The sequence below is a fragment of the Panthera onca genome, chromosome X, assembly GCF_046562875.1.
Source record: "Panthera onca isolate mPanOnc1 chromosome X, mPanOnc1 haplotype 2, whole genome shotgun sequence".
Lineage (NCBI taxonomy): Eukaryota > Metazoa > Chordata > Mammalia > Carnivora > Felidae > Panthera > Panthera onca.
Genome location: NC_138357.1, coordinates 52,161,939 through 52,188,737, shown reverse-complemented (window position 1 = coordinate 52,188,737; position 26,799 = coordinate 52,161,939). Strand labels below are relative to the sequence as shown.

Here is a 26,799-nt window from a genome sequence, read left to right as displayed (position 1 = left end):
TTACTAGAAGAATCTAAACTTTTACCACTCTTTTTATATCCTAAGAAAAGTATGTTTCAAGTTCTTTTGTCTTTACTCTCCATTTTTATTAAATGATGAAATACAAATAAATGCAAACAGTAACAATTTCACATTTAGTGTTTTATCAGTATAAAATAAAACTGGTTTGTGATATTTTAGCAGTCCACAGAATGCTCCTTTACTGTCTGTATTATGTGGCAGTGAAAATAGAGGGATAGTGGCTTATGTGAATAATATAGGCCCTCTATCACAACCACAGGAAGATCAAGAGTAAACCATTTTCTCTAATGGCATTGCTGTTTCAATCATACCAGCTATCATCTCAAATTTAAAATATAATGGATAACTGCATAAGGTTTTGATGATTAAATGGTTTTAGAAATGCTCTTTTAAGTCTGTTTCTCTCATTAAAAGATTAAAGTGATTCCATAGACTTTATTTATGTAAATTTTAAAATACTGGATCATGCAGTTGAAGGTTTAGAAACAGTAATGGAAATAAAATGGTGAATCAATATTTAAAAAAAATGAAATTGCTTTTGTTATGAGTGAAACTTTCATCAAGAGCTTTAATGTTTTTCCTTTACTTATATTCCACTGATATGAATGAAGTATATCATCTTCTGTATAACATGTTGAAGGATACTGCTGCTGAAAATTACTTATTATCCATTCTACAACATTTTTTGCTCATCAGAAATGATTATTATATCAGGTAAGAGGAAGTTCTGAGAGTACTAGTATTTGTATGATTTGAATTTGATTAAGTTAAGGGAAACTGATAATGTAGTGCATCCTAGGTAGTAGAGGCATATATACATACATAAATAGTGTATAAGAGTTTGGTGACTTTGAGTAACATTTTTTAAAAGGCGTTAATTTATTTTTAATTGGGCCAGAAGGATCTATTTATAAAACTGCATACCCCAGCAACAGGACATTTAGTAGAAAGAAACCAACAGATTTTACTGACCTTGTGATGAATTTTCTTTGCTAGATAATGGTAGCTCAGAGTAAGCACTGAGGTGTCTATGGTAGAACTTTTAAGTTCTGGTACATTTTAATAAGTAAGGTTTTTCTGTTGTTTCTCCTTTCTAATATTTATTTAATAATAGATGTGATCTTATCTAAGAAAATAATACTGGTATTTCAGCTTTATATCCATTACTATAATTCTTCAAAATAAATGATTATGATAATAATAAAGTTAGAAGCTGTAGAGTCTAGTAAGTGCAAATATATCTGAAAACCAGAAAGAGAAAGGTTTCTGAGAGACTGAAATTATCCATAAGCTGATGGTCATGATCTTATATATAACTATTCAAGACACCCTTAGTTGTTCTTCATACTCTAATATGCATGAAATTCTGGCAACCTAGGTTCTCTGATTTCTCAAAATTTGCTTGATTAAAGGGTAAAGGCAAGCTACCATGCATTCAGGCATAGTTGCAACAAAGATGACAGTTCTAAAGTCACATGGAGAACTATTATAGTTCAGACTAGTACAGTTACTGATGGGTATCAAGATGGTACAGAGACATAGAAAAAATGGTTAAAATATTGAATTATATCCGTTTTCTTAAAGCAGAAAAGATGATAATTAAAATGATTGTTGTTGCCTAAAATAAGTTGTGGCAATTCAAAGGGTACTGTGCCTATGGGTATACAGTTACTTGGGGAAATAATTTCTTTGAGATGATCTATTTCCCAGTAATTTTGAATATATATTAGAAGTTACTCTAATATGACATCGTTTTCATCCTGAGAACATCGATGTGAGGTAGAAATGTGACAAGCACTTTTATTATACTTAGAGATAATTAACATGGCCTCAAAGAGAGCAGTTGTGTTTTCCTTGTTTACCCAGAGTCATTGACTAGACTGATTATAATCTAATATTATTTATCCTAAAACTGATGATGACTTTAAAAAAGTCTCAGATGTGTAATATATATTACTATTTATTCTGAGTCTTGAGACCAGCCACATGACAAAAAAATATAAGAGCAATTAGACTCTGTTTGGCTTCATTTGAAAACTTTTAGTGGCTTGGCTAGTTATCAACATACTAATCTTAGGGATGTTTATACCATAATTTGTCTATGATAGTATTTCTTTCTGATGTTTCTCTGTTGAATTTATTACCCACTGATAAATACTAAATTTTCCTTAAATTTTAACGTAAAAAGTGCCTTTAAAATTTTTTGAAGTATGCAAGTAGTCATTTTTAAGACCAGAATTACCTTGATAGATCACAGAATTAGGATATGTTTAAAAATCTTTGACACTTTGAACAAATTCAGACTATGGCCATGCGTATTAAGTGTTTATGCTTCTATAAAATGGATCTTTTAAAAATGTACACAAATAGATCTTTTGAATATTGTGGCTCAGTCCAGTTTTGTAAGCTGTTATAGCTAATCTTGAGTAAAAGTGCTGTGATAAATTCAGTACCTTGTCAATGCCAAGACACTCATCCCTTATTGAAATTGAGAACTTGTGGAGGCCTGGAACCATTTCTGTATCCATGGATGTAGGACTAACAGGTCATTTGTTTTCATTAACTTTAGGAACAATTACTTAAGTAAGTAGATAAGGTTGATAAGCATGACAAGCATGAATCCTTACAAACTAAAGTATTAAGTCACTCGTGTTCACAGTTGATTACATCATGATGGGTTTTTTACCATAATGTCCAGACCATTGTTAAGCATATTTCTCCAAAGAGGGTGTAATGTCTAGAATGATTTCTTCTAGCAGTGCTAGAAAAATACCTCATTCTTTTATCATGCTGAACCACTTCTTAAGAAAATTGACTTGTATAGGTAGAAAAGATATTCAAGAATGCTTTCTTTTTCAGGCCACAGTATTACAAGATAATTGAGGAGTGTGTTTCACAGATAGTGCTGCACTGCAGTGGTATGGACCCAGATTTCAAGTATAGGCAAAGATTAGACATTGATTTCACACATCTGATAGGTATGTAATATTATCTTCAGTGTCCTCTGTGTTTTACTATCTTCTGTATAATAGTTTTTGAAGGTAGTGCTCTCACTGAAGTTCCTCATTAATATCTGGTAAGTCATTGTGTCTGTGAGTACCCAATCACTATAACTGTTAATTATGATGATCATGAGGGTTCTGCCTGTGTGATTGAAAATATTAACCTATTTGATAAGTTTTAATGCTCTTGAATTCAGTTTAAAGTCAGTGCCCCCCCCCCAAAAAAAACATTATATTATTATAGATGAATGTTTTGCTTTTAGAAATACGACTCTGAAGACCTTTGATTATGTTGGTTTATCAGTGGTGTTATAGAAATCACATGTGCAATTATAGGGTCTAATTAGTAATATAGCTATGTTATTAGTGTTCAAGTTTGAGAAAAGAAATACTGACTTCAATAACTCAAGACCTTTTAATTCAATCAAAGTATATCAATTTTTATTTTCATAGACCTTAAAGCTAGAAAAGAATTTGAGGTGATCATGCTCATGTAATTGGATTGCTAAGGGAATGAACTTATATCATCCTAGACTACTAGTTAGCTGTATTTTCTGAAACAATCTCTGAAGGATGATGTGAAATCTCTTGTGAAATATGCTACATTATATGACCTCATAGTTAAACAGTTTTTGTACCTAATCAAAATCACTATTGGCTAAGTTTCAAGAAAACATGAACTCATTTGTCTTGTCTTTAAAGGAAGAAAACAACAGCTGTGGAATGCCAATTATAATTCTTCACTCCACAGCACAAGGCAGACTCATAGTAATATTCAAAGATGAATTTTTTATTATTAATTATTATGCATTTTCTGATTTTATTTTATTGTTTTTAGATGGGTAATTTTATTTTTTAATTTTTAAAGCTTTTGTTTCATTTAATTTTAATTTTTGTTTTTTATGTATTTAATCATTCATTTATTTACTTTTTAAAACTTATTAAGTATCTTCTATGTGATGCTTTTAGTAATACTGATTCTTTTTTTTTTCTCAAGTTAGTTAACATACAGTGTAGTCTTGGCTTCAGGAGTAGAACCCAGTGATTCATCCCTTGCATATGACACCCAGTACTCATTCTGAAAAGTGCCCTTCTTAATGCACATCACCCATTTAACCACCCCTCCACCCTCCAATCTCCCCATCAACCCTCAGTTTGTTCTGTGTATTTAAGTATATCTTATGGTTTGCCTCCTTTTCTGTTTTTAGCTTATTTTTCCTTCCCTTCTCTTATGTTCATCTGTTAAGTTTCTCAAATTCCACATATGAATGAAATCATGATATCTGTTTTTCCCTGCCTGAATTATTTCACTTAGCATAAATTTATTTATTTTGAGAGAGAGTGTGCAAGCAGGCAGGGGAGGGTCAGAGAGAGAGGGAGAGAGAATACCAAGCAGGCTTTGCAATGCCAGCATAGAGCCCAATGCAGGGCTTGATCCCACAACCAAAGGATCATGACCTGAGCTGAAATCAAGAGTTGGATGCTTAACAGACTGAAACACCCAGGCATCCCTAAAGATTTTTTTAAAGTAATTTCTACACCTGCTGTGGGGCTTGAACTTAGAACCCCGAAATTAAGAGTCACATGCTTTCCTGAGTTAGCCAGCCAGGTGCCCCTTATTTTCTGATTTTAAAACCAGTGCTCATTTATTCTAGGCAATCTAGAGGTTTATGTAAGTGATAGAATGAACCACTGATCTCACTTTTCAGCTCAGTACATTCCATCACCATTACTCACTTTTCAGCTAAGTACATTTTCTTATATCTCTTTTTTTTTAACATTTTATTTATTTTTGAGACAGGGAGAGACAGAGCATGAACAGGGGAGGGTCAGAGAGAGGGAGACACAGAATCTGAAACAGGCTCTAGGCTCTGAGCTGTCAGCACAGAGCCCGATGCGGGGCTCGAACTCACGGACCGCGAGATCATGACCTGAGCCAAAGTCAGCCGCTTAACTGACTGAGCCACCCAGGCGCCCCTATATCTGTTTTTTTTAATCTATCTATCTATCTGCTGATTTTTCATGGAGCATTATGAGAATTTTTCCATGTTAACCTTCAAAATCTTACTTTGAATATATGTATAATATTCAATCTTATGGAGTATCATGATCATCTTGACCAATCCTTTCTTACTGTACCTCTAGATTGTTTTCAGGTTTTCATATTAATAAATTAATCTGCTATGCACATTCTTTGTATAAATTTTGCCTTTTTCTTGTCATTTCCTTACAATTGATTCCTGTAATTGAGGGTATGAACTTTGAAAGGCCATATGCTTTAGAGAAAGTGGGCACCAATTTACCTTCCCTGAGAATTAATGTGAATGCTGGCCTCACTGCATATTTGATAATGAGCTTGATAAACTCAGTAGTTTCTTTCATATTTTGTTGAGAGAGTTATAAGGGAATATTTCCAAATATTTGTATTTCCTTATAATCTATTATGGACCATGCTTGGCACACATACTGTATTGTTGATTTTGGCTAAGTCTTTCAGTGTTCAATACACATTTGTTTTTTTGTGTACTGTGTGCCAGGTACTTACAGTTGTGTACTGTTAGCATTGGGATGGGGGAGGTAAAGGCAGCAAGCGAAAGAGGATAGAACTTCAGAAATCCATTATCACCTCATCCACGTGTCATCCCTCTGATTGTGAACAAATCATTTAACTTTTCTAGGCTTCAGTTTTATCCACTGTAAATTCAGATAAGTCAAATATCTGCATGGTTCTTAATATTTTACAGTTAGAGGACTTTTTCTGATGAATACTTTGGAACTTTCATTAGAACCACCACCACTACATACACATACACGTGCATAAATGTAAAAATTAGCAGGTGCTTCAAGAACTTCTAGGAAATTTTTGGATCTCTATTTTAACGTCACCTGGACTTGGAATATAGAGTCCTTTCACAATTCTGTAAGTCTAGTATTTTTCACAAATTCAATCAAATTCTTGCCCAGAACTCTTAATGTCTTCCAATTGAAATTTAAATCAAGATCATTACCAACCAGTGAAAGCACAGCACAGATCAACCCCCTCTTTTTCTGATCATTTACCAATTTCCAACTTAGTTCTTTATACGCAGTTCTTTAAAAAAAAAAAAACTTTATTGAGGTGTACTTGACATGTGAAAAGCTATCTATTATTAAGTACATAATTTGATAAATTTTGATATTTGTATACTTAAAACCATCATCACAATCAAGATAATAAACATCTCCGTTTCTATGTTCTCTGTTATCTCTCCTTCCCATGCCTCCCTACCTCTCCCCGTCCTGAGAGAATAACTAATATGTTTTTTTCTTACTATAGGTTTTTTTTTTTTAATTTTATGTAACTAGAAACATATCGCATGTACTGTCTTTTTGTCTGGCTTCTTTCATGTAGCATAATTATTTTGAGATTCATTCATGTTGTTATATTGCATGTATCGATTTTTCATTCCTTTTTACAACTAATATCCCAGTATATGGATATACTGCAATTTGTGTATACATTTAATTATTGATGGACATTTGGGTTAGCTAGTATAAGTAAAACTTCTATGAACATTTATATATATACATATATATACATATATATATATACATATATATATATGTACATATATATACATATATATATATATACGTATATATATATATACATATATATATACATATATACACATATATACATATATATATATATATGGGAATAGACATGTTTTCATTTCTTTTAGGTAAATAGGTGTGGAATGGCAAGATACAGAATACACTTATATATGTAATGATGAGAATATTTCCAAAAAGATGTTCTTCAGTTATTTATATTCTGGAATATTTGATTAGATCTGAGGAATTTAATGTTTGTTTCCTTATTTACATAATGCATTTTGCTGCAGATCAGAAGTCAGTTAAGTGAAATCTTTCTGTAGAAAACCTGAATTAATGAGTGCTATAGTGTCCTCCCTTCTAGACTTACTTTAAAGGACCTTTTGAGGGGCACCTGGGTGGCTCAATAAGTTAAATGTCCAACTCTTCATCTCGGCTCAGGTCATGATCTCACAGTGTCATGAGTTTGAGCCCCGTGTCAAGTTCTGCACTTCCAGTTCAGAATCTGCTTGGCATTCTTTCTTTCCCTCTCTCTCTGCCCCTCCCATACTTTCTCTCAAAGTAAATAAACATTAAAAGATAAAAATATATAAAGGCAATTTTGAGTCTTAATAGTCTTTTTAAATTAATTTTTAAAATATTTTTATTTATTTTTGAGAGAGAGAGCGAGTGTGAGCAGTGGAGGGGCAGAGAGGGAGGGGGACATAGAATCTGAAGCAGGCTCCAGGCTCTGAGCTGTCAGCACAGCTGACATCATGACCTGAGACAAAGTTGGACACTTAAGGGACTGAGCCACCCAGGCGCCCCAGAGTCTTAATAGTCTTAATTTTTTTAAATGTTTATTTATTTTGGGGATAGATAGAGACAGAGTACAAGCAGGGGAGGGGCAGAAAGAGAGTGAGACACAGAATCTGAAGCAGACTCCAGGTTTCAAGGTGTCAGCACAGAGACCGACATGGGGCTTGAACCCACGAAGCCCAGGATCATGAGCTGGGCCAAAGTCAGATGCTTAACCAACTGAGCCACCCAGGTGCCCCGAATAGTTTTAAAAATAGATTCTTTGTCTTCTCTCCACCCATAGTAAACTGCAAAAAAAGTAAAGAATTATATTATTGTAAAAGTTGGGAAATAATTGAATATCTCTAAAATGATGATGATTTTGTCAAATACATTATTGGATGCTTGGCATTGCGATTCATCAATATTATTGAATTCAGTTAGTATGCAAAGAAATGTGGTAGCTTATATTTTATGTGTAATGTAGGTCAATTTACCTTCAATAGCAATTGATATAAAAAATGATTGTCTACATGGTAGAATTATAGGCTGGTATCCATCTTTTACCTAGAGATCTGATGCAATAATTTCTAATAATTTTTTGTCAATCTTAATAATAGATTCTTGTGTGAACAAGGCAAAAGTTGAAGAAAGTGAACAGAAAGCAGCAGAATTTTCAAAGAAGGTAAAGCCATAATTGTTAACAATTTATTCATAGTAAATATTTTATATTTATTTATGTGAAGACTTAAAAATGTTTTTTCCATTATGTAGTACTGCATATTTTTGGTTAAAACATAACCATAAAATATCGGTTTCATTCCTGATAAGATAAGGCTGTTACTGCTGCCTCCTCATCACCTTTAATTCATTATGGAAGAAAAACACTAGGTGTATTCTACCAGACTGATAAATGAAACAAAATTAGTTTATTGGAAGGATATAGTTTGAAGCAGTCAACCAAAATGCATTGCCCACATTGCTTTCTTGCAATTCTCCTTTATGATAGGTAGCTCCCTTGGAGAACTGTGAATTGTTTAGCTAGTCCAATCCGTTATGATCTTTAATGACAGTGCTATTAAATAGCAACAGAGTTACACAGGGTTTTTTCTCTCTCTGTCTCTATGCTTTGACTGGTCCTCTTGGAGTTTTATAATTACCAGTTTTAAATGATTCTGTTACTTCATATAGGGTTGGTGGAATTTGATGGCTCCTTTCTTTGTACGTTAATGAATTATGTAAATATAAGTTTTATGACTATATTAATTTTATTTAGATTTCAGATTGTCTTTTCCTTGTTTCATGAAAGCATGACTACAGTTTTACTAGTTTCTACCAAAAGTTGCATTTTTTTTTTGTTGTTGTTGTTCTAGACCCTAAGAAGCGTTAGTATAGTATTTCTCTCCTGTTGGTGTCAGGGGGAAGGACTGAAACCTAGGTCTAAACTCTCTAGTTTTCAGCCTTCTGACAGCAAGATAAAGTGCTTACATATTGCTGTCTCTTCAAAGTTATGACTTACCTTGGAGATTAGATAATCACTTTTGCTATCACTCTAGAAATTATAGAATATTACTGAAGTTACTTCAGGGAATCTGAAGAAATGTCTTCGCTCTTTCAGTTACTGGAATGGATTTTCAGAGTTTGGGCATAAAATGTTTGTGCAAAGCTGTCAATTCATTGGTGGAAGAAAATGAACAATTTTTAATAGACATTTATATTTGTAATGTTCTTGTTTTAAGTAGCACATTTAAAATTCTCTCTGAAAATCTTAGAATCTTCTTAATTTTTTGCTGGCACTTTGATTAGATGCCACAAGACTAGAAAATTATGATGATCTATCTGGTAAAATTTTCTGTAAGCATATATAAAGGGAAATGGAGTCCTGAAATAATAAAAAAAGATGTTTCAGTGTTTAGTGCTTTATTCTCATCACCATCATTTAGAATGAAAACATGTATGGTCTTCCAGTGGTTATCTTGCATGCCTTTTCTTATTCCGGGTGATTTTAAGAGGCTGTATAAAGTACTAAAAAAAAAAAAAAAAAAAAAAAGCGGGGGTGTAGAATGAGAAGAAATAGTTGTAAGATCTGATCTTAGCTTTTCCACTAATTAGCTATGACTTTAAGTAAGCTACTTACTCTCTTTGGAACTTAATTCCTTCATCATTAATAGAAGAGGATAAGATTCGTGGCCATGTAAGAAGTCTTCCAACTTGCATATCTCAGGTTTCTGTGATTCCAATTCTATGGGTTTACAGATTAGGATCACTTTAAATTATAAGCATTGTGTGTCTCTTTTCAAATGTACTAACAAACCATTTATAAAGGAAAATGGTATAGTTTGCATCATGCTTAAAAAACACACACAGATGAAGCTAACTTTGGGAGAGTGGGTGGAAGTATAGAATGAGATAATTTTTTAAACAAATGTTTATTTATTTTTGAGAGAGAGAGTGAGTAGGGTATGGGCAGAGAGAAGGGGGCAGAGGATCCAAAGCAGGCTCCACTCTGACAGCAGTGAGCCCAATATGGGACTTGAACCCACCAACCACAAGATTATGACTTGAGCTGAAGTTAGATGTGCAATCAACTGAGCAACCCAGGTACCCCAGAATGAGATAAATCTTAACATGAATGGTAGTGAAGTTGAAAAACCTCCATCTTTTCAGTGAAGTAGGAAACATGGTCATTTACTGACTGTGAAGGATCAGGGGTGAGTTTGAAATTTTTAAATATTAGAAAAATTTGGACTAACCTCTATGGAACATTTTCCAGAAACTCGAGTAGTAATGAATAAAAGAACTAGTGTTTCATGTTTGACCCAAACACTATTGTTATCCAATTTGTTTACACACTCTTTCTTCAGACTTGGATCTGTTTGACATTCTTTAATTTCCAAAGGTCAAATCTATGAAGGTGAATATTTATTAACAGTGAATATAATTTTTATTGTTCCACAAACTCTAAAGACAATTCCAGACAGTAAGATATATCAATTTTAGGAACAGAAATAGTATAATTGTAATAAAGTATAGACTTCTAAAGTGATTTAAAGTGACGCTGATAATAAAGGGCAAATGTTTTATAGATGGACATAGCAGTATTTATGTATACAGGCTTGTTTGGTTCTGCTTGGAGCCCTGACTGAGGTAAGGGCTGGGCTAAATGTAGTAAATGGATATTCATCATTTAGATGGTCTCTCCTGCTTAGCACACTATAATTATGCATGTATGTATATATGTTTCAACTTCCTATTTAACTTCTAATTAGTTAACATGTATTGTAATATTAGTTTCAGGAGTAGAATTTAGTGATTCATTACTTCCATATAACACTCAGTCCTCATCACAACTACCCTCCTTAATACCCATCACTTATTTAGCCCATTGCCCTGCCCACCTCCCCTCCAACAACCCTCAGTTTGTTCTGTATGGTTAAGGGTCTCTCTTAAGGTTTGCCTCCTTCTCTCTTTTTTAATTTCCCCTGTGTTCATCTTTTGTTTCTTAAATTCCACATATGGGTAAATCATATGGTATTTGTCTTTCTCTGACTTTTTTGGCTTAGCATAATACACTCTAGCTCCAAACAGGTCATTGCAAATGGCAAGATTTCATTATTTTTTATGGCTAAGTAATATTCCATTGTGTGTGTGTGTGTGTGTGTGTGTGTGTGTGTGTGTGTGCCCATATATATACACACATACCACATCTATGTATACATACCCAAATTTACATATATACCACATCTTCTTTGTCTATTCATTAGTCAAAGGACACTTGGGCTCTTTCCATAATTCAGCTATAGTTGCTAAAACTGCTATTAACATTGGGGTGCATGTGCCCATTTGAATGAGTATTTTTGTATCCTTTGGGTAAATACCTTGTAGTGCAATTGCTAGGTCATAGGGTTGTTCCATTTTTAAATTTTGAAGGAACCTCCATACTTTTTCCAGAGTAGCTATACCAATTTACATTCCCACCAATAGAGTAAGAAAATTCCCCCTTCCCTTCCCTTCCCTTCCCTTCCCTTTCCTTTCCTTCCCTTCCCTTCCCTTCCCTTCCCTTCCCTTCCCTTCCCTTCCCTTCCCTTCCCTTCCCTCTCTCTCTCCCCCCACTCCCTCTGTGATCAGGGCTCCCTCCCCACTGCAGTACCCACAATTATTTTTGCCCCCAGATCAGATCTCCACACCTACTACCTTCCACTATTTGGCTTATGTCTTCCTTTAGTTGTGCAGTTTGGTCTTTCAGTCCTCAGATTGATTTCATGGGTGTTCAGAATGATTTAATGTTTATCTAAATGTTTTGAGAGATGAGGCAAGCATAGGGTCCTGGTACTATTCCTCCATTTTAACTCCTCCACACAGCACACCGTAATTTAACCTTTCACTTTCTCTCTTACAACATTTTATGCAAATGTTTTGGTTAACCATCCTAAGGAGAATGCCATTTTTCTCTCACATTTTGTGGAACACCATTTTTTGGATGCTAGACAATTAAGATTGTAATAGGAATATTCTCATTTGTATTAATGTACAATCATTTGAGCATTCTAAAAGTACAATCTCTTTTCAAGATTAAATACAGTTAAGGAGTTGAACTGCTTGATGGCTAATTTTTTAGATTTCATTTTCCAGTTCAATGAACTTAAAGGTATGGGATGAAACATTAAAGGAAATTATTAATTCTAAAACCTAATTTTCAATAAAAAAAACAATATAAATGTTCATTATATGTGAAGAGAGAGATCTCAGTCCACCCTTTTAAAATTTTGTTTTGTATTATTATTTTTTTTTTTTTTGGAAGTGAAAGTAGGTTTGTTTACCTTGGTTTTCGGGCCACATTTCTTTTTCACTAATACCATAAGCAATACTCCATCCCCACAGGGGTGTGCTTAATTGTCATGAAAATAATCTAGAGCTTTGATTTTCTGAAGAAATTGGGAGTTCAATGAAGCAAAACACATTCCACTTATTTAATACATAACATTGTTTAAAACTTCTTCAAAACTATGTTATTAATTGTACATTTATGGTGGTGATCATTGCAGTTTGATGAAGAATTCACAGCTCGACAGGAAGCTCAAGCTGAACTTCAAAAAAGAGAAGAAAAAATTAAAGAGCTTGAAACAGAAATCCAGCAACTTCGAACCCAGGTAATGAAACAAGATATAGACTTTATTTCATGTCATAATGAGTTCAATGGTAGAAAATTATCTTGTTAGATGGAAGGAAAAATGTGACCACAAACAGACTTTTTGGCAGTTTCTCATTTTAGTTGAAATAACTACAGGTTTGATTTTCCTGGAAAATAAATCATTTTACTGTTTGGATAAAAATGAGACACTGGTTGCTTAAGCTTCCCTGAATATTTTTAATGGAATATATTACATAAGCAAGACTGTTTTGGAGACAAAATTTTCATGATTTGAAAAATTGGATGCATAATTTCAAAACATAGGAAATTTACATTTCTACCTATATCCCCTATGATGAAAAGCACCCATATACACTCAAAATCTTAATTATGGTGTCTAAACTATAGAACTGATTAAGTCCTCTCAGTACTTTTTATTTATTTTTAGTATTTTAAGAACTCTCAATAGTTTTTATGTTTTAAATGCATATTAAGAAATGGAAATTAATAATGTTGGTGAGAAAAATGTCATTTTCCTATGTATGCATTTCCTTTTTTGTCTTTACTATATACTTTAGTCTGTAAATCCAATTAATGAAAACGATGTTTGAGAAAGAAATTGAAGATTACCTTCTTAAAAAATAAAATTAAACTATGTAAATTTTGAAGGTCTAATTGGCTTTATTAAACAATTTGTGAATTTGGCAGCATTCCATTTAGTAAGCAGAGGGAAACTCCAAGGAGTTGTAGAAAATGAAAGGTTTTTATGGAAAGAGGGTGGGACAATAAAGTTTTTATGGAAAGGAAAGGATTATTCTAGGCCTTGACACTTTCCCTTAGGGGAAAAAGCAAGAAGTGTTATGCAGATTACCTCTTCTTCATTTAGGGGATGGAGAGGATTTAGGTGGCAGACTCTTTGGCTGCTGATGGAAAAATTCCTTACTTACCTTTTAAGACTATATTTCTTGGAGATGTTGAAACTGCAGTTAGATTATGTATTAAGCTCCAGTTTGGTGACTCAGCCTAACTGATGCCATTTGGGGCCGGTGGTTTTCTTTTTAACACCTCTTAACATAGTGGATGCTCAGTAGATACTTGTTGTTTGACTAGATATGTATCCATCAGTCTACTAAGAAATGACTTCAAAAGTCACCAAGGAACTCTGGTGAAAATAAGTCTGTTTCACTTAGCTATTTTATAATTTTCTTTCATTCAATCTTTCTCTTTTCTTGTGTCATCTTACTACCCTTTTCACATCTCTGAGAACTCAGTTTCTTTTTTTTTTCCCTCCCAGATGGTGACATTGCCCAATGTCACCCTAGCACAGGGCCTTACTATTTAGTATTTGCTTATTTATTATTAAATTAACTGATCTCTAAAAGTGCAGAGTCACATAGTTCTTTATAGTGTACTCAAAATTGTGCCAAATACTAAATTATTCATTGGCTATATTCAATTCTCAATGCTCTATTGTAGCCTAATTTAATTGTTCCATTCCTAATTGTTCATGGGAGGGAGGAGAAAGGCTGATATGATTTGATTTTTAAAGGCTGGTGGCATTTATTTGAGATACTTTATTAAATTTGTAAAGCATGCATTTAACTTGAATAAAATCCTGTGTTAAAAGTGATAGCATTTTTATGTTTGCACAAGTTTCTTATCTTAGATATGATCTATAGAGACAAAATTTGATGTTAAACATAATTATGCTCTTTTAATAAAAAAATGGATGGACAATTTTACCTTTCAAAGTATTCAATAAATCCATTTATATATAAAATTTAGAGTAAATTACTAATTTCCTAAAATTTTCAGAAAAAATATTTTTACTTTCTCCATAATTTCTCTGATCTCAATCAAGACTATAAAAATCAGACTTTCTAAAATTTTGCTGCATTAAAAGTAAAGTGAAAATAATTTTGCATATTTTAATACTATCTCAATTCTTACTAATTTCCAGAGGAAGATTGTCATTTGTTAAGTGTACAAACACTTTAATTGTTTGTATGTGTATTGTACACACATAAACATCATATATATGAATAAAATATTTGGACAATGCATATTAAATATTATGAGAAACATTTCCATGATAAATTTTTAATATTCTTATAAATAAGTCAGTCCTTTAAATTGATTGCTCCAAAAATATGCTTCGATTTATCTATTTTGTAAAGGCATTTCTAAGTTTAGTTAGTACAATTAAGTAGTCCAACTTGGAAATTCGTATTAATAAAGATAAGAAAGAAGACTTTCTCCCCAAATAAAAATAACACTATGCCAAGCAATTTTATTAATGTTAAATTTTTCATTAAGTTAACCTGATGTCATATCTTGAATCCAAATATGTCTGTTCATTGGTAGGATTTTCTTGAGAATGTTTATAATAAACACCTTCACTTTTATATTAATTTATTTTGGAAGTGAACCTTTGTGACCAGTGATGGCTTAAAGAAACAGGTACAGGTAATTTAAAAAGTAGACAGTTTGGAATGAGATATTCTTCATCTTTTATCCATTATCATTAGAGAATGAGTTTCAATTACTTTCTGGTGGTAGAAGTAAGTTATATTCTCCTCATAATTCAATCTGTATGAATTAATTCCTTTCATGGCAAATGACTCCCATTTATGAGGAGGTAGTTTGCTGTAGTGGAAAGAGGACCACATTGAGTATAGGAAGAACCAGAGTCAAATCTTAACCACATTTCAGACTCTGTGACCTTTGGTTAATCATTTAACCTTTTTGTAGTTACAGTTTTCTTATCTATAAGCAGTGAGATAAAGTAGAGATAAAAATGCCCTACTTACATTACAAGCTTATAATAACAATGAAGAGAAATAATAGATATAAAAAAATTGATAAACATATATTACCATGCAAATGGATGTTAGTATTAATTAGTGGCATTAGAAGACTGCTAAGTTACTGGTACTATGAGACAGACTCTGTGTAAAGCTAATTGGCTCCAAGGGAATCCAATCTATGATTGAATTAATTATCCATATTCAAACCAACTAGTCTCATAGGCTCAAGACATTTACAGTACTTCTTTGCATATATTTATAATGAAAGATAATTTTCAGTTTTTTGGAGGAGTGCTTCACAAAATCTTTAAGGAAGCCAACTTTTATAGTACATTAGCAGAAGTAGTCATTGTCCAGAATTTATAATACTTACCAAAAATCTATGGGAGTCTTTTTCAGTCACCATTAATCCCTTAGATATTACTAAATTAAAGTTTATATAATTTTAAACCAACAATGTGTACGGATAAGTTTTCTTTGTTGTTATATTTTACTGTAAGCATTTAAACATTGTATTATATATATTTCAGGGACATGGACTCTCAGGTTCATCAGGAATTCCAGGCCCTCCTCCAGGGCCAGGTGGTGGGTTATCCCCACCACCACCACCTCCACCAGCACCACCTCTGCCTGGAGGAGCTCTCCCTCCTCCTCCACCTCCTTTACCTGGAATGACTGGTATACCACCACCACCACCACCACCTTTGTTTGGGGGACCTGTTCCACCATTTCCCCCAGGAATTCCTCCTCCTCCAGGAGCACCACTGGATCTGCCTTATGGGATGAAGCAGAAAAAAATATATAAACCTGAGGTACCCATGAAGAGAATCAACTGGTCAAAGGTAATGCTACAACTGGAGTAGTTTTTGACTTTGTCCATTCATAGTTGATTATTAATATGTGAATAAGTATTGCTGCCTATGAGAATTGTATAATGCTTGAGAACATTACTACTGACTTGCTTTCCTTTTGTGAGTTCACCATCTTATGTGTATCCTTCAGTTTAGTACCTAGAGAATTGGAAATTCCACAGATAATTTGAAATTTATGTAGAAGGCAAAAGGAAAACCAAAGTGAAAATGGTGCTAGAGAAGAATATATGAAATCTATCACTAAATGAAATGTAATTTCGATTCTTAATACTGTTGTTAACTTTAAGTACTATAGCATTCTCAAATATAATCTCCATTATTATTGAACCCTTTTATCTTAGTTATTTTAGTTCTTAGAGAAAGGTTTTTTTTTTAGTTTTAAATATTAAGCTAGTATGGAATAGGTGACAGTATTCATTAGTGATGTAACTATTTTTTGATATAATATATGAAAGTTCTTTTTGTCTTTTGAATGTTATGTTACTTTATTATTATAAGAATATGTCTTTTTAAAGGCTTATTATCAAGATTGACACTGTCCCTGTTTACTAGGAACTAATCTTCTAATGAAAATACAATTAGTCAGACCACCATTTGGGGAAATGAGTTATCCAAGAACATCCTTAGAGAGAAATCTGACATTATCTACCTAGTAATTGGTTTGACCAGAATCATGCTTAAACCACTTTTTTTTTAGGTTAAGAATATACTTTTACTTTCTCATAAGAGTAAATGAGGTACACATGTTTTTGGAATATAGTTATTTTTTTGTTAGGTACAATCCACCAAACTATAGCATCCAGATGCTGTTGGCCCAGTTATCTCTGTGTGTAAATGAAGTGATATGTTCACTTAGCATTTGAGCATGCAGTGTAATGGTACTTACATATCAAAGAGCATCATGCTGTACTGGAACAAGTACAGTCCTAATTTTGAATTGCAGTTCACTGGTTAAGAGCAAAATTCTCTGGAACAACACTGCCTGGGTTTAATTCCCATCTTGGCCATCTACTAGTTTGGGCAGCCACTTAAACTTTCTGAGGCTCAGTTTACTCATCTTTAACATAGAGATAATAATAGGTCCTGCTTCAAAGGATTATTGCAAGAATTAGATTAGGTAATATATGCAATTCACTTAAAACAGTACCTGACACATTATAGAAGGTATGGAGGATGTCATCTATTATAATTGTTACCTTCATCCTGGCCAGTAAACATGGAGAATTTTTTCACTTTTCTGAATTTTAGTTTCCTCATTTTTAAAAATCCAAGAGCAGAACAAAATGTATGTGAGTTAGGGTAGGGATTTACTAAATTATTTTTAAGGTGCTTTCCAGTAGAAGATTTTTTTAAATGTAATTTGCTATATGCCTTATTGCTATTGTGTATTTTTCGGTACACCAATAGAATTCTGTGACTTCCCCAATGAATATTTACTTAAAAAGTGTTATTTTAGTGGATCCTAAAATTGATTCAGTAGATAGATGAATAAAGGAACCTTGGTGAAATTGAATTCTTTGAAAAATTAAAAATGAAGTAATAATTTAGAAACTTATCTTTGTTATTTTTGTTTCAGATTGAGCCCAAAGAATTATCTGAGAACTGTTTCTGGTTAAAAGTTAAGGAGGACAAGTTTGAAAATCCAGATCTCTTTGCAAAACTGGCACTGAACTTTGCTACCCAGATAAAAGGTACATTTTATTTTTTAAAATACAAATTTCTTATTCTGATATATTGAATTCAGTGCTTTGCAAAAAATTTCTAGTAATGTATACATGTATAATTTTTCCACACTGGACAAACATAAATAGATTAACTTATTAAGTAGATTTTACCAAGTAACTAAAGAAGAATAGCTGCTTTTCCTTTTAAACTTAATTTGCATAAATGTTGTTATCCATCTGAAAATATTGGTTTATTTTTATTGTTTAATATGTAAGTTATATCCCTCTATTAGAATACAATCGTTTCTACTGAGAAGCAGAGGAGATAAAGTTGTCAATTCACCATGTAAGAGAAAATAATGTAACAGAATGCTAATGGCACAGAAGTTTTCATGAAATTGGTATAAGATTGGTGCCATAGTGCATAAATGGTCTTTCCTTTTACACTTGTATTACTTATCAATTTGTTTTCTTAGGAAGTTTTATAGTTTTTTCCTACAAGTGTATTTTCTGCAATAACATCAAAATCTGGTACCTACTGAGTATATTTTACTGATTTGATAATGGAGTGCTTTGTTTATTATTAGATCTTTATCCTCTTGTGAGTTTCACACATAATTTTGTTACTATATAGATAACTTCTCAATCTCATAATCATTGGTATTTTAACTATTAGTTTACTAATTATTGCAAAATTGATAGTTCAGGTAAAGTTAGGATTTTTTCAGTTTGGATGAGTATTCAAAACAAGAAATTGATACATTCCATATGCCCATGCACTTGGAGTTGGCAGCCTTACCATTCACTTGTATGATTTGTCACATCATTTCCTATAATGGGAATTTTGGAAGATTAAGAGAGAGAAAGCGACAGAGAAAGAGAGAGGTGAAAATTATTCCTTTTCAGCCCTTCTATATCTTGCACACTGGAGGTGCTTTTGCTGTATTTGTTGTTGCATGTAGATTGAAGTTCACACACGCACACACACACACACACACACACACACACACACACACATCAGAGGTAATTAGAAGAAATCTGACATTTTAAAAAATTCCTGGAATTACTTCTTTTCCTTATTTGCTACAGTAACCTTCACATTTAAAGGGTTTTTCAGTGACTCCAGAGCTATTATTTACTATAAATGTTTTTGTAAGTTAAAAAGGTAAAATGCTTATATCAAAGTAGTCATATAGTAAAAAAAAAAAAAAAAAAAAAAAAAAGATGCATGATAAACTTATCCCTTTATCCCAGATTTACAGCTTTTTCCCCAGAGAAAAACAATGTAAAAATGTTACTAATTTCTCACATTCCTTCTAGAAATAGTCTGTGCTTCTAGAAGCATTTGTGTATTTGTCATTTTTGTTTTTGGTTTCTTGCTGTTTTTACTTTACATACTTGGATGTTATTCCATAGTAGCTTATGTTTGTCTACTGTGTTACTTTTTCATACTGGATAGAATTCTGTGGTATGGACTTATCCTAATTTATTTAACCAGTCTAAATAATGGATATTTAGATTAGTTCTGGTCTCTTCTGCTATTGCAAGCAATGTTGTGATGAACGTGTAATCTGTATGTAACTTTGTGCACGTAAGTCTATCTGTAGGACAAATTCTAGAAGTGAAATCCCTGGATGAAATGCTGTGTACTTTTATAATTTTGATACATATTACCAAATTGCATTCCAAAGAGTTCATGTCTATAGTGGCACCTAAAATATAAGTATCTATTTCCCTGCAACCTTTGTCCATCTCAGAGGTAAATCATCCATGTTATCATTTTGACTTCTCAAATTCAGAGTGAAGTTGAGAAGCTTTTCTTCCATTTGAAGACACTTTTAATTTACTTTTCTGTGAACTTCTCCCTCTAGTTCTTTGCTTATTTTATATTGAATAGTTGCTTTTTTACTTATTGATCTATTTGTATTGAGTCCCAGAAGAATCAAAGGTGTCATGAAATTGTAGAGTTATTCTGGGCCTTAGAAGTGACTAAGCCCAGACTCTATTTTACAAATGAAGAAAATGACATTTGAGAGATAGAGGTAAGTGTAAAATCCATTAGAGAGTTTCTAAAGGTAGTATGGTATAGTGGAAAAGGCCAGAGATGGAGTCACAAGTATTTGTATTCCAGCTATAATACTTGTAACCTCTGAGACTGAATTTTCTCATCCATAAAATGAGTAGACTAATGTTTATCTAGTAGTGTTGTGAGAATTAAGTAAGGTTATATATTTAAAGCACCCAGCACAGTACTTAGTATAGTAGGCACTTAACAAATATTAATTCCCTTTCCCTTTCATTTAACATGATGCTGTCTGTGTATGTGTGTTTTCCTTTAGTTGTTGATACTTAATACAGGTGTTAATTCAGTAAGAGAATTTCCTGGTCTTCTGAGCAGGTCTACTGATTGTAGAGCCAATCAGTTATAATAGAAGCAATTCTTACTGCAGCTGCTAAAACCTAATAAAAATTATATAAAAGTTCTCATCTCCTCAATTATGAGAACACCACATTCCCATTATTCTTAGCTCTCATTCTCTGAATTTTATGTGTGATACTACTATTTCTACTTTTCCTAAGTTTTAATATTTGAGTATAAATCTGGTCAGGGGCACCTTTCAGTAATCTTACTTTTACTAAGATTTATTTTCTGAAGGGACATTTAGAGGAATAATTAAGCATAGTAGCATATTCCAGACATAAATAATGTAGCCAAAATAAAATTTAATGAGACAATACTCCCATTTATTTTAATAACACTTAGTAACTATTGATTGATCTTACTATAACAGCTGAAATTCCTGGTCACTTGCAGTGCCTTGATTCATAATTTGGCCAACAGGTGGCAGGATCAGTAAGAAATCAGGAGGTTCTGGCTCCAGTGAACTCCAAATACACTACCCTGGCTCTCCTAGCTCCAGGGATCCACTTTCTTTCCCATTTTGCTTTTGTTTGCTACTCAGCTGCATTCCGGAAGGAGAAACACACTCATTGTTTCTAAGACTTATTTCCGAAGCTCTTAGACCCGGTGTTCCAAAGCCTCTGAGAATTTTCTCCTGTTGCAAGGAAATCTTGGAGAGCTCATGTCTCCATTCTCCCTAAATACATTGAAAGCATTACTAGTCTGTGTTAAGAAAATGTTTAACCTAGGAGTTCCAAGTGCTTCAGACTGCTAAATAGAAAGAAATTTTTAAATGTCTCTGATTCCTGGAGTGCCTGGATGGTTTAGTCGGTTGAGTGTCTGACTCTCGATTTCAGCTCAGGTCATAATCTCACAGTTTATGAGTTTGAGGTCAGCATCAGGCTCTGCGCTGACAGCACAGAACCTGCTTGGGATCCTCTCTGCCTGTCTCTTTACCCCTCCCCTGCTCACACTTTCTCTCTCAAAATAAAATAAATATACTTAAAAACAATACCTCTAATTCTTATAATATTTAAATGTGTAAATAATATGTGGGAGTACCATCAAATTATATTTTCTATTTGAATTACTTAGAGTTATAGAGAAAACAAACAATTTTTAATTTTTTATTAATAAACCAAATTATTTATAATTTAGGAGAGAATGGATGTCTCATTTCATTTAATTTTTATTTGTAGAGTACTGACTATATGCAAGTTACTATATTCCGTGGGAGAGAGAGAAATGAATAAGGTCTTGTTTTCTGCACCAAGGAACTTACCATCTAGTGAGGGAGAGAGAGAGAGAGGTACACTACATTTAGTCAAGTTGTGTTTCATGTTAGCATAGATATTTTTTTAATAGGAGCCCAGGATGGAAATATAGTTCCTTTTGAGTAGGGCAAATGGAGATCCCACATGTGGTATAATTTGAGCTGGACCTTGATATTTAAGTAGAATTTCAAAAGAGAAAGAAGGAAAGGAGACATTCTAGTCAGAGAACACTATTAGAAAAGTTTGGAGGTGGGGTGAGGTGCATACAGGGTGGGGTGTGTATTGGGTTAGGTATAGCTGTTGAAAGCACAGCCTTTTGAGTTGGGACTTGAAGGTGAAACTGGTAAAGGGAACTTTATACTGAGGAAAGGGGGTTTTATTCTTTAAGCTTTAGGTACCCAATAATTTAATAATTGACTATTGAGCAGACCTTTGGCAGACATCTAGAGGATGGGAATTCACAAATATGTGATAGAGCATTGACTGTGAATAAACCACCAGTAGTTTGGGCAAGACATGATGATATCCTGATCAGTAGGAATTCTTACTCTTAATCTCTAAGGTCTTCTAGTTCCCAAATTCTGTGTTCCCATGATTATAATATGTAGGTTCTTATAAGCATTAATGATGGTGTATGACAAAAAATACCTCAAAATGCTCTCTGGTTAAATGAAAAAAAATATGTATGTATTAGATGCAGCTGCAAAAGACCCTGTTAGTAATTTTGAATATATATTACATATGTTACTGTTAGAATTTGTATATGGGTTCTAGTTTAGTATTCAGTTTGCTGGTATTTGGGACCACATACCTAGCAAAGCTATAGAAATAGTATCATTTTCCTTAAAAATCTATAGTAATTACAGTTAAGAGTGATACTATATAAGAGTTAAAGTAATGATGGTTAATATTAACTAAACTTAATAATAAGAAATGTAGGTTATAACTGCTAATTCTAATTAGAATTTCTAAAGTTCTCTAAAGGCTTCAGGAAGAATAAAGATTGTGTGGAAGTTGTTTGGTTTTAATGTTGCTTGGAGAAAATATAATAAATAAACATAAAAGGTTAATGAAATTTAGCTTCTTCAATAATATATTCCTGTAGTGTAATTTAGTTTTAGTAATAACAGAAAATTGAGGTGTTATAATTATTTCAAATGCATATAAATGTCATTTTGAGATATTGGACATAGCTTCAAAATTATGGTGGAACTGAATTTGAAGATGTATTTATGTAAAAGCACTTTTCCTCTAGGATCATATTTTAAATTGTGTTTCTTAGTCATTGAATCAGCTGGATCCTTTTGAATATAGCCACCCTTGTTTTGTTGCTTAATACAGTCTTCTATATTTAGTGTAGTAATGAAAAAAAAAACATGAGAGTGGTAAAATCTAATTCATGTCTGTCTTTATAATATAGAAATTCTTGGAACTGGCTTGAAAATAATGAGATGTCAGTCCCAGAGTGCCCGCTCCCTATAAAATAGTGCTAAAGTGTGCTGAGAGACCTGGTGTCCTCACAAACAATCTGTCATCTTAATGACACAATATGCATGCTCTGTAGTACAAGCTTTAATACACATGGAAACAAACCAAGAAGGCTTAATTCTTTCAAGCAGCCAACTAAACACCATATATACCTGTATATAATTTAACTTATGATGATACATACATTAATTTCTGATTAGCATGTTACAGCATCAAACAAATTACCTCTGTTATGTAGAAGAGGAAACGAGGAATTTGTGAGCCAGAGATGCATGACATTAATTATAAGCGTTGCTAACTGTAGAGAGAAACTGAGACCATGTGTCTTCATCTTGCTAAAGGAGTAGGCATCAAAATGGCTTATCTTTTTATATTGATGATGATGTGGTCATTGTGCTACTTCTACCACTAATACCATCACTACTAATAATACTAATAGCACACTTATTAAGCATTTACTATGTCCCAACAACTGCATAAGCATTTTAAATCCATATCTCATTTAATCCTCACATCAACCCTGGATACTATTATTATTGTTTTATAGGTAGAGAAACTGAGACTATGGGGGATTTAATTATATGTCTTTTTTACATAGCTAGTAAGTGTCAAAGCTGAAGTTTGAACCAGGTTTATTCTTAATCAATTTCTTATGTTGTAACCATGGCTTTGATTTTTTTTTTATTTTTAAAAAAAATTAATTCCAGTATAGTTAACATACAGTGTTATATTAGTTTCCGATGTACCATATAGTAGTTCAACGTTTTCTATACATTACTGAATGCACTCTTAATCCCCATCACCTGTTTCAACCATTCCCCCACCACCTTCCCTCTGATAACCATCAGTTCTCTACATTTAAGAGTCCTAACAATGGCTTTTAATGGCTTTTATGCTATTTGTACATGTTGTTGCATAGTTTACTGATCCTTTCTTAATGCTATAGTTTCACATACATTGTATTATCTTGTGAAGTGTGTAATCGTATTATCCTGGTACTGAAGTCAGTTCTTTAGAACTTAAACCAAAGTTAGAAAGTTGTATGCTCATGGAAGGGAATAATTTTTTTCTAAGATTTTTAAAGGTATTTTCTGTATAGAATCTATCAATTGTAAAGCATTGGTATGACTTGAGGCTGTCTCTTCTCATAATGAATTTAGTAATGTGGTCTTCATGTCATTACGCATTTGGTAAGGATATATTAATATACATAGGATATATAAAGTAATTAGAGCAGGTTTTCATGGAGCTTCTTTGAGGTTAACTTCATAACATTATAAACACTGTCTTATTTTAATATGACACTTTTTAGCCATGAGTTAGTGAGACTGTCTCTCCCCATTTCAGTAATTTTTGCAGATAAGTATTGTATTGATTAGGCACAATAACAGGTATTAAGTTGATAGCATTTACAATTCACACAGATACTCATTGACATTTACAATTATTGTTCTAGCTAAATTTGTTTTTTTTTTAAATTTTTTTTAACGTGTATTTATTTTTGTGACCGAGAGAGACAGAGCATGAACAGGGGAGGGGCAGAGAGAGAGAGGGAGACACAGAATCTGAAACAGGCTTCAGGCTCTGAGCTGTCAGCACAGAGCCCGACGCGGGGCTCGAACTCGCAGACCGCGAGATCATGACCTGAGCCGAAGTCGGATGCTTAACCGACCGAGCCACCCAGACGTCCCTAAATTTGTTTTATTTTGAAAAAAAAAAAAGGTTTATTTTGCCAAATGGAAATTATTTATAATAAATTCCAGTGGAAAATTTTAACACAGCTATATAAAACCGCAAAGGGGTATGTTTTATTCCAGTTGTATATTGATGGCACTTAATGAATTTCCAGACTATATCTTGCATGATATAAGAAGTATGAAAAAGATTTCTCTGATTTAAGAAATATATTTACTTTAGAGAAATTCAAATATGGTAGCTTTTCTGAGGCATTATATATAAGTAATCTCTTTAGTCGGTTAGTCCTTGTCAGTGAGAGTAAATTTAATTCTTTCCTTTAAATTTTTTTGAATGTTTACTTATTTTTTAGAGAGAGAGAGAGAGAGAGAGAGAGGGAGAGAGAGCGTGAGTAGGGAATGGACAGAGAGAGAGAAGGAGACACAAAATCAAAAACAGGCTCCAGGCTCTGAGCTGTCAGTACAGAGTCTGACACAGAGCTCGAACTGAGATCATGCCCTGAGCTGAAGTCGGACGCTTAACTGACTGAGCCACCCAGGCACACCTAATTCTTTCTTTTTAATAGGTTATTCAGTGATATATGGTTGTTACTAAGTTTTCCCTAGTTTTAAACTTTCCTTTTTGTTATTATTATTATTATTATTATTATTATTATTATTTATATCAATTTCATCTTTTGTTTTTTTTTAATTATTTTTTCCAGCTTTATTGTGATATAATTGACATAATATTGTATACATTTAGGGTGTACACTTTAATGATTTGATACATGTATATATTGCAAAAGGATTGAGTAAGTGAGCTAAATTTTGTTATTAGGTGCTTTCCAAATACTGATACTGTATGGAAGATGACTCAAGAAATCCAAGATTATAGCGTAAACATATCAGTTTCATTTTAACACATGACTCTAGGAAGACAATTGCACTTGAAAACACGTTCACATTTTTGTGTATGACTATCATGTTAAAATAACTTTAACTTCTTATTTTATTTTTGTGGATAATGTTAGTTACCTATAGCTACATAACAAATTACTTGAAGATTGAGCAGCTTGAAAGAACACACATTTTCTCAGTTTCAGGAATCTTGGCAGAGCTCAGCTTCGTCTTCTGCCTCAAGGTCCTGCTTGGTCCTCTGCCTCAAGGTCCCTCACCAGGAAGCATATCATGTCAGATTATGGTCTAATACAAAGGCTTGAACGGGGAATAATCATTCTTAAGCTCACCCATATGATTTTGGGAAGCATTCATTTTCTTTGGGGCTACTGGACTGAGGGTCTCCACTTTTCTTTGCTGGCTGTCGTCCAGAGGCTGCCCTCAGTTCCTTGCCTCAGAGACCTCTCAGTAGTGCTATTCATAAAAGTCAGTTTGCTTCATTAAAGCGTACACACCAGGAAGGAGTGAAGAGCAAATGAAAACAGAAAGGAACTCAGTCTTTTGTAGCCTAATTTCATCATTACTCGAGGGCATGAATACCAGGGGGCAGGTTGCATTTGGGAAACATTTAAGAAGATGCCTACCACATGAATATATGCAATTTTATTTCCCAGCCATTACAGTTTCTATAACATCTCTCTCCTTGATGACTTCAACAGAATTCTAACTGGTTTTTACATTCAGTCTTATTTCCTTGTGATCAGTTATCTACAGCCGAGGCAGAATTGTCTTTCTAAAGTGTAAATTATTATTGCACTCCCATGCTTTGAATATTTCACTAACTAACAACAAATTATTGTCTTCAAAGGGGCATCTAAACTCTTCCTCATGTGTTTCAAGGTCATTTGCCTCTGTATTTAACTGCCTAATTTATTTACTTGCCTAAATTGTCCTTAGACTGAACTCTTTTGTTCCTGGAACAGAGACAGTTACAAGACTTTGCAACTTCTTTCTGAACACACTTTCATCAGTTCATCATTTGGTGTCTATTTAGATGTCACTTCCATCATAATGCAGTCTTCACAATATATTATAATCTTACTCACTTGTGTCCCTCATCAGACACTGAACTTCTTGGAGGCAGAGAGAAGTATTTCCATTTAATTTACTGTTTTTTCCCAGCATGTACTAC

General features: G+C 33.2%; 1 protein-coding gene across 1 annotated transcript in view; it reads left to right on the top strand.

The window, feature by feature from the left end:
- DIAPH2 (diaphanous related formin 2) overlaps window positions 1-26,799 on the top strand; it is a 1,007,297-nt gene that overhangs the window by 274,094 nt on the left and 706,404 nt on the right. The window contains exons 13-18 of the mRNA XM_081793317.1: window positions 619-735; window positions 2,881-2,999; window positions 8,018-8,082; window positions 12,443-12,547; window positions 15,866-16,177; window positions 17,784-17,898. Coding sequence (XP_081649443.1) covers window positions 619-735; window positions 2,881-2,999; window positions 8,018-8,082; window positions 12,443-12,547; window positions 15,866-16,177; window positions 17,784-17,898 — 833 coding nt within the window. The remainder of the gene's footprint in view (window positions 1-618; window positions 736-2,880; window positions 3,000-8,017; window positions 8,083-12,442; window positions 12,548-15,865; window positions 16,178-17,783; window positions 17,899-26,799) is intronic.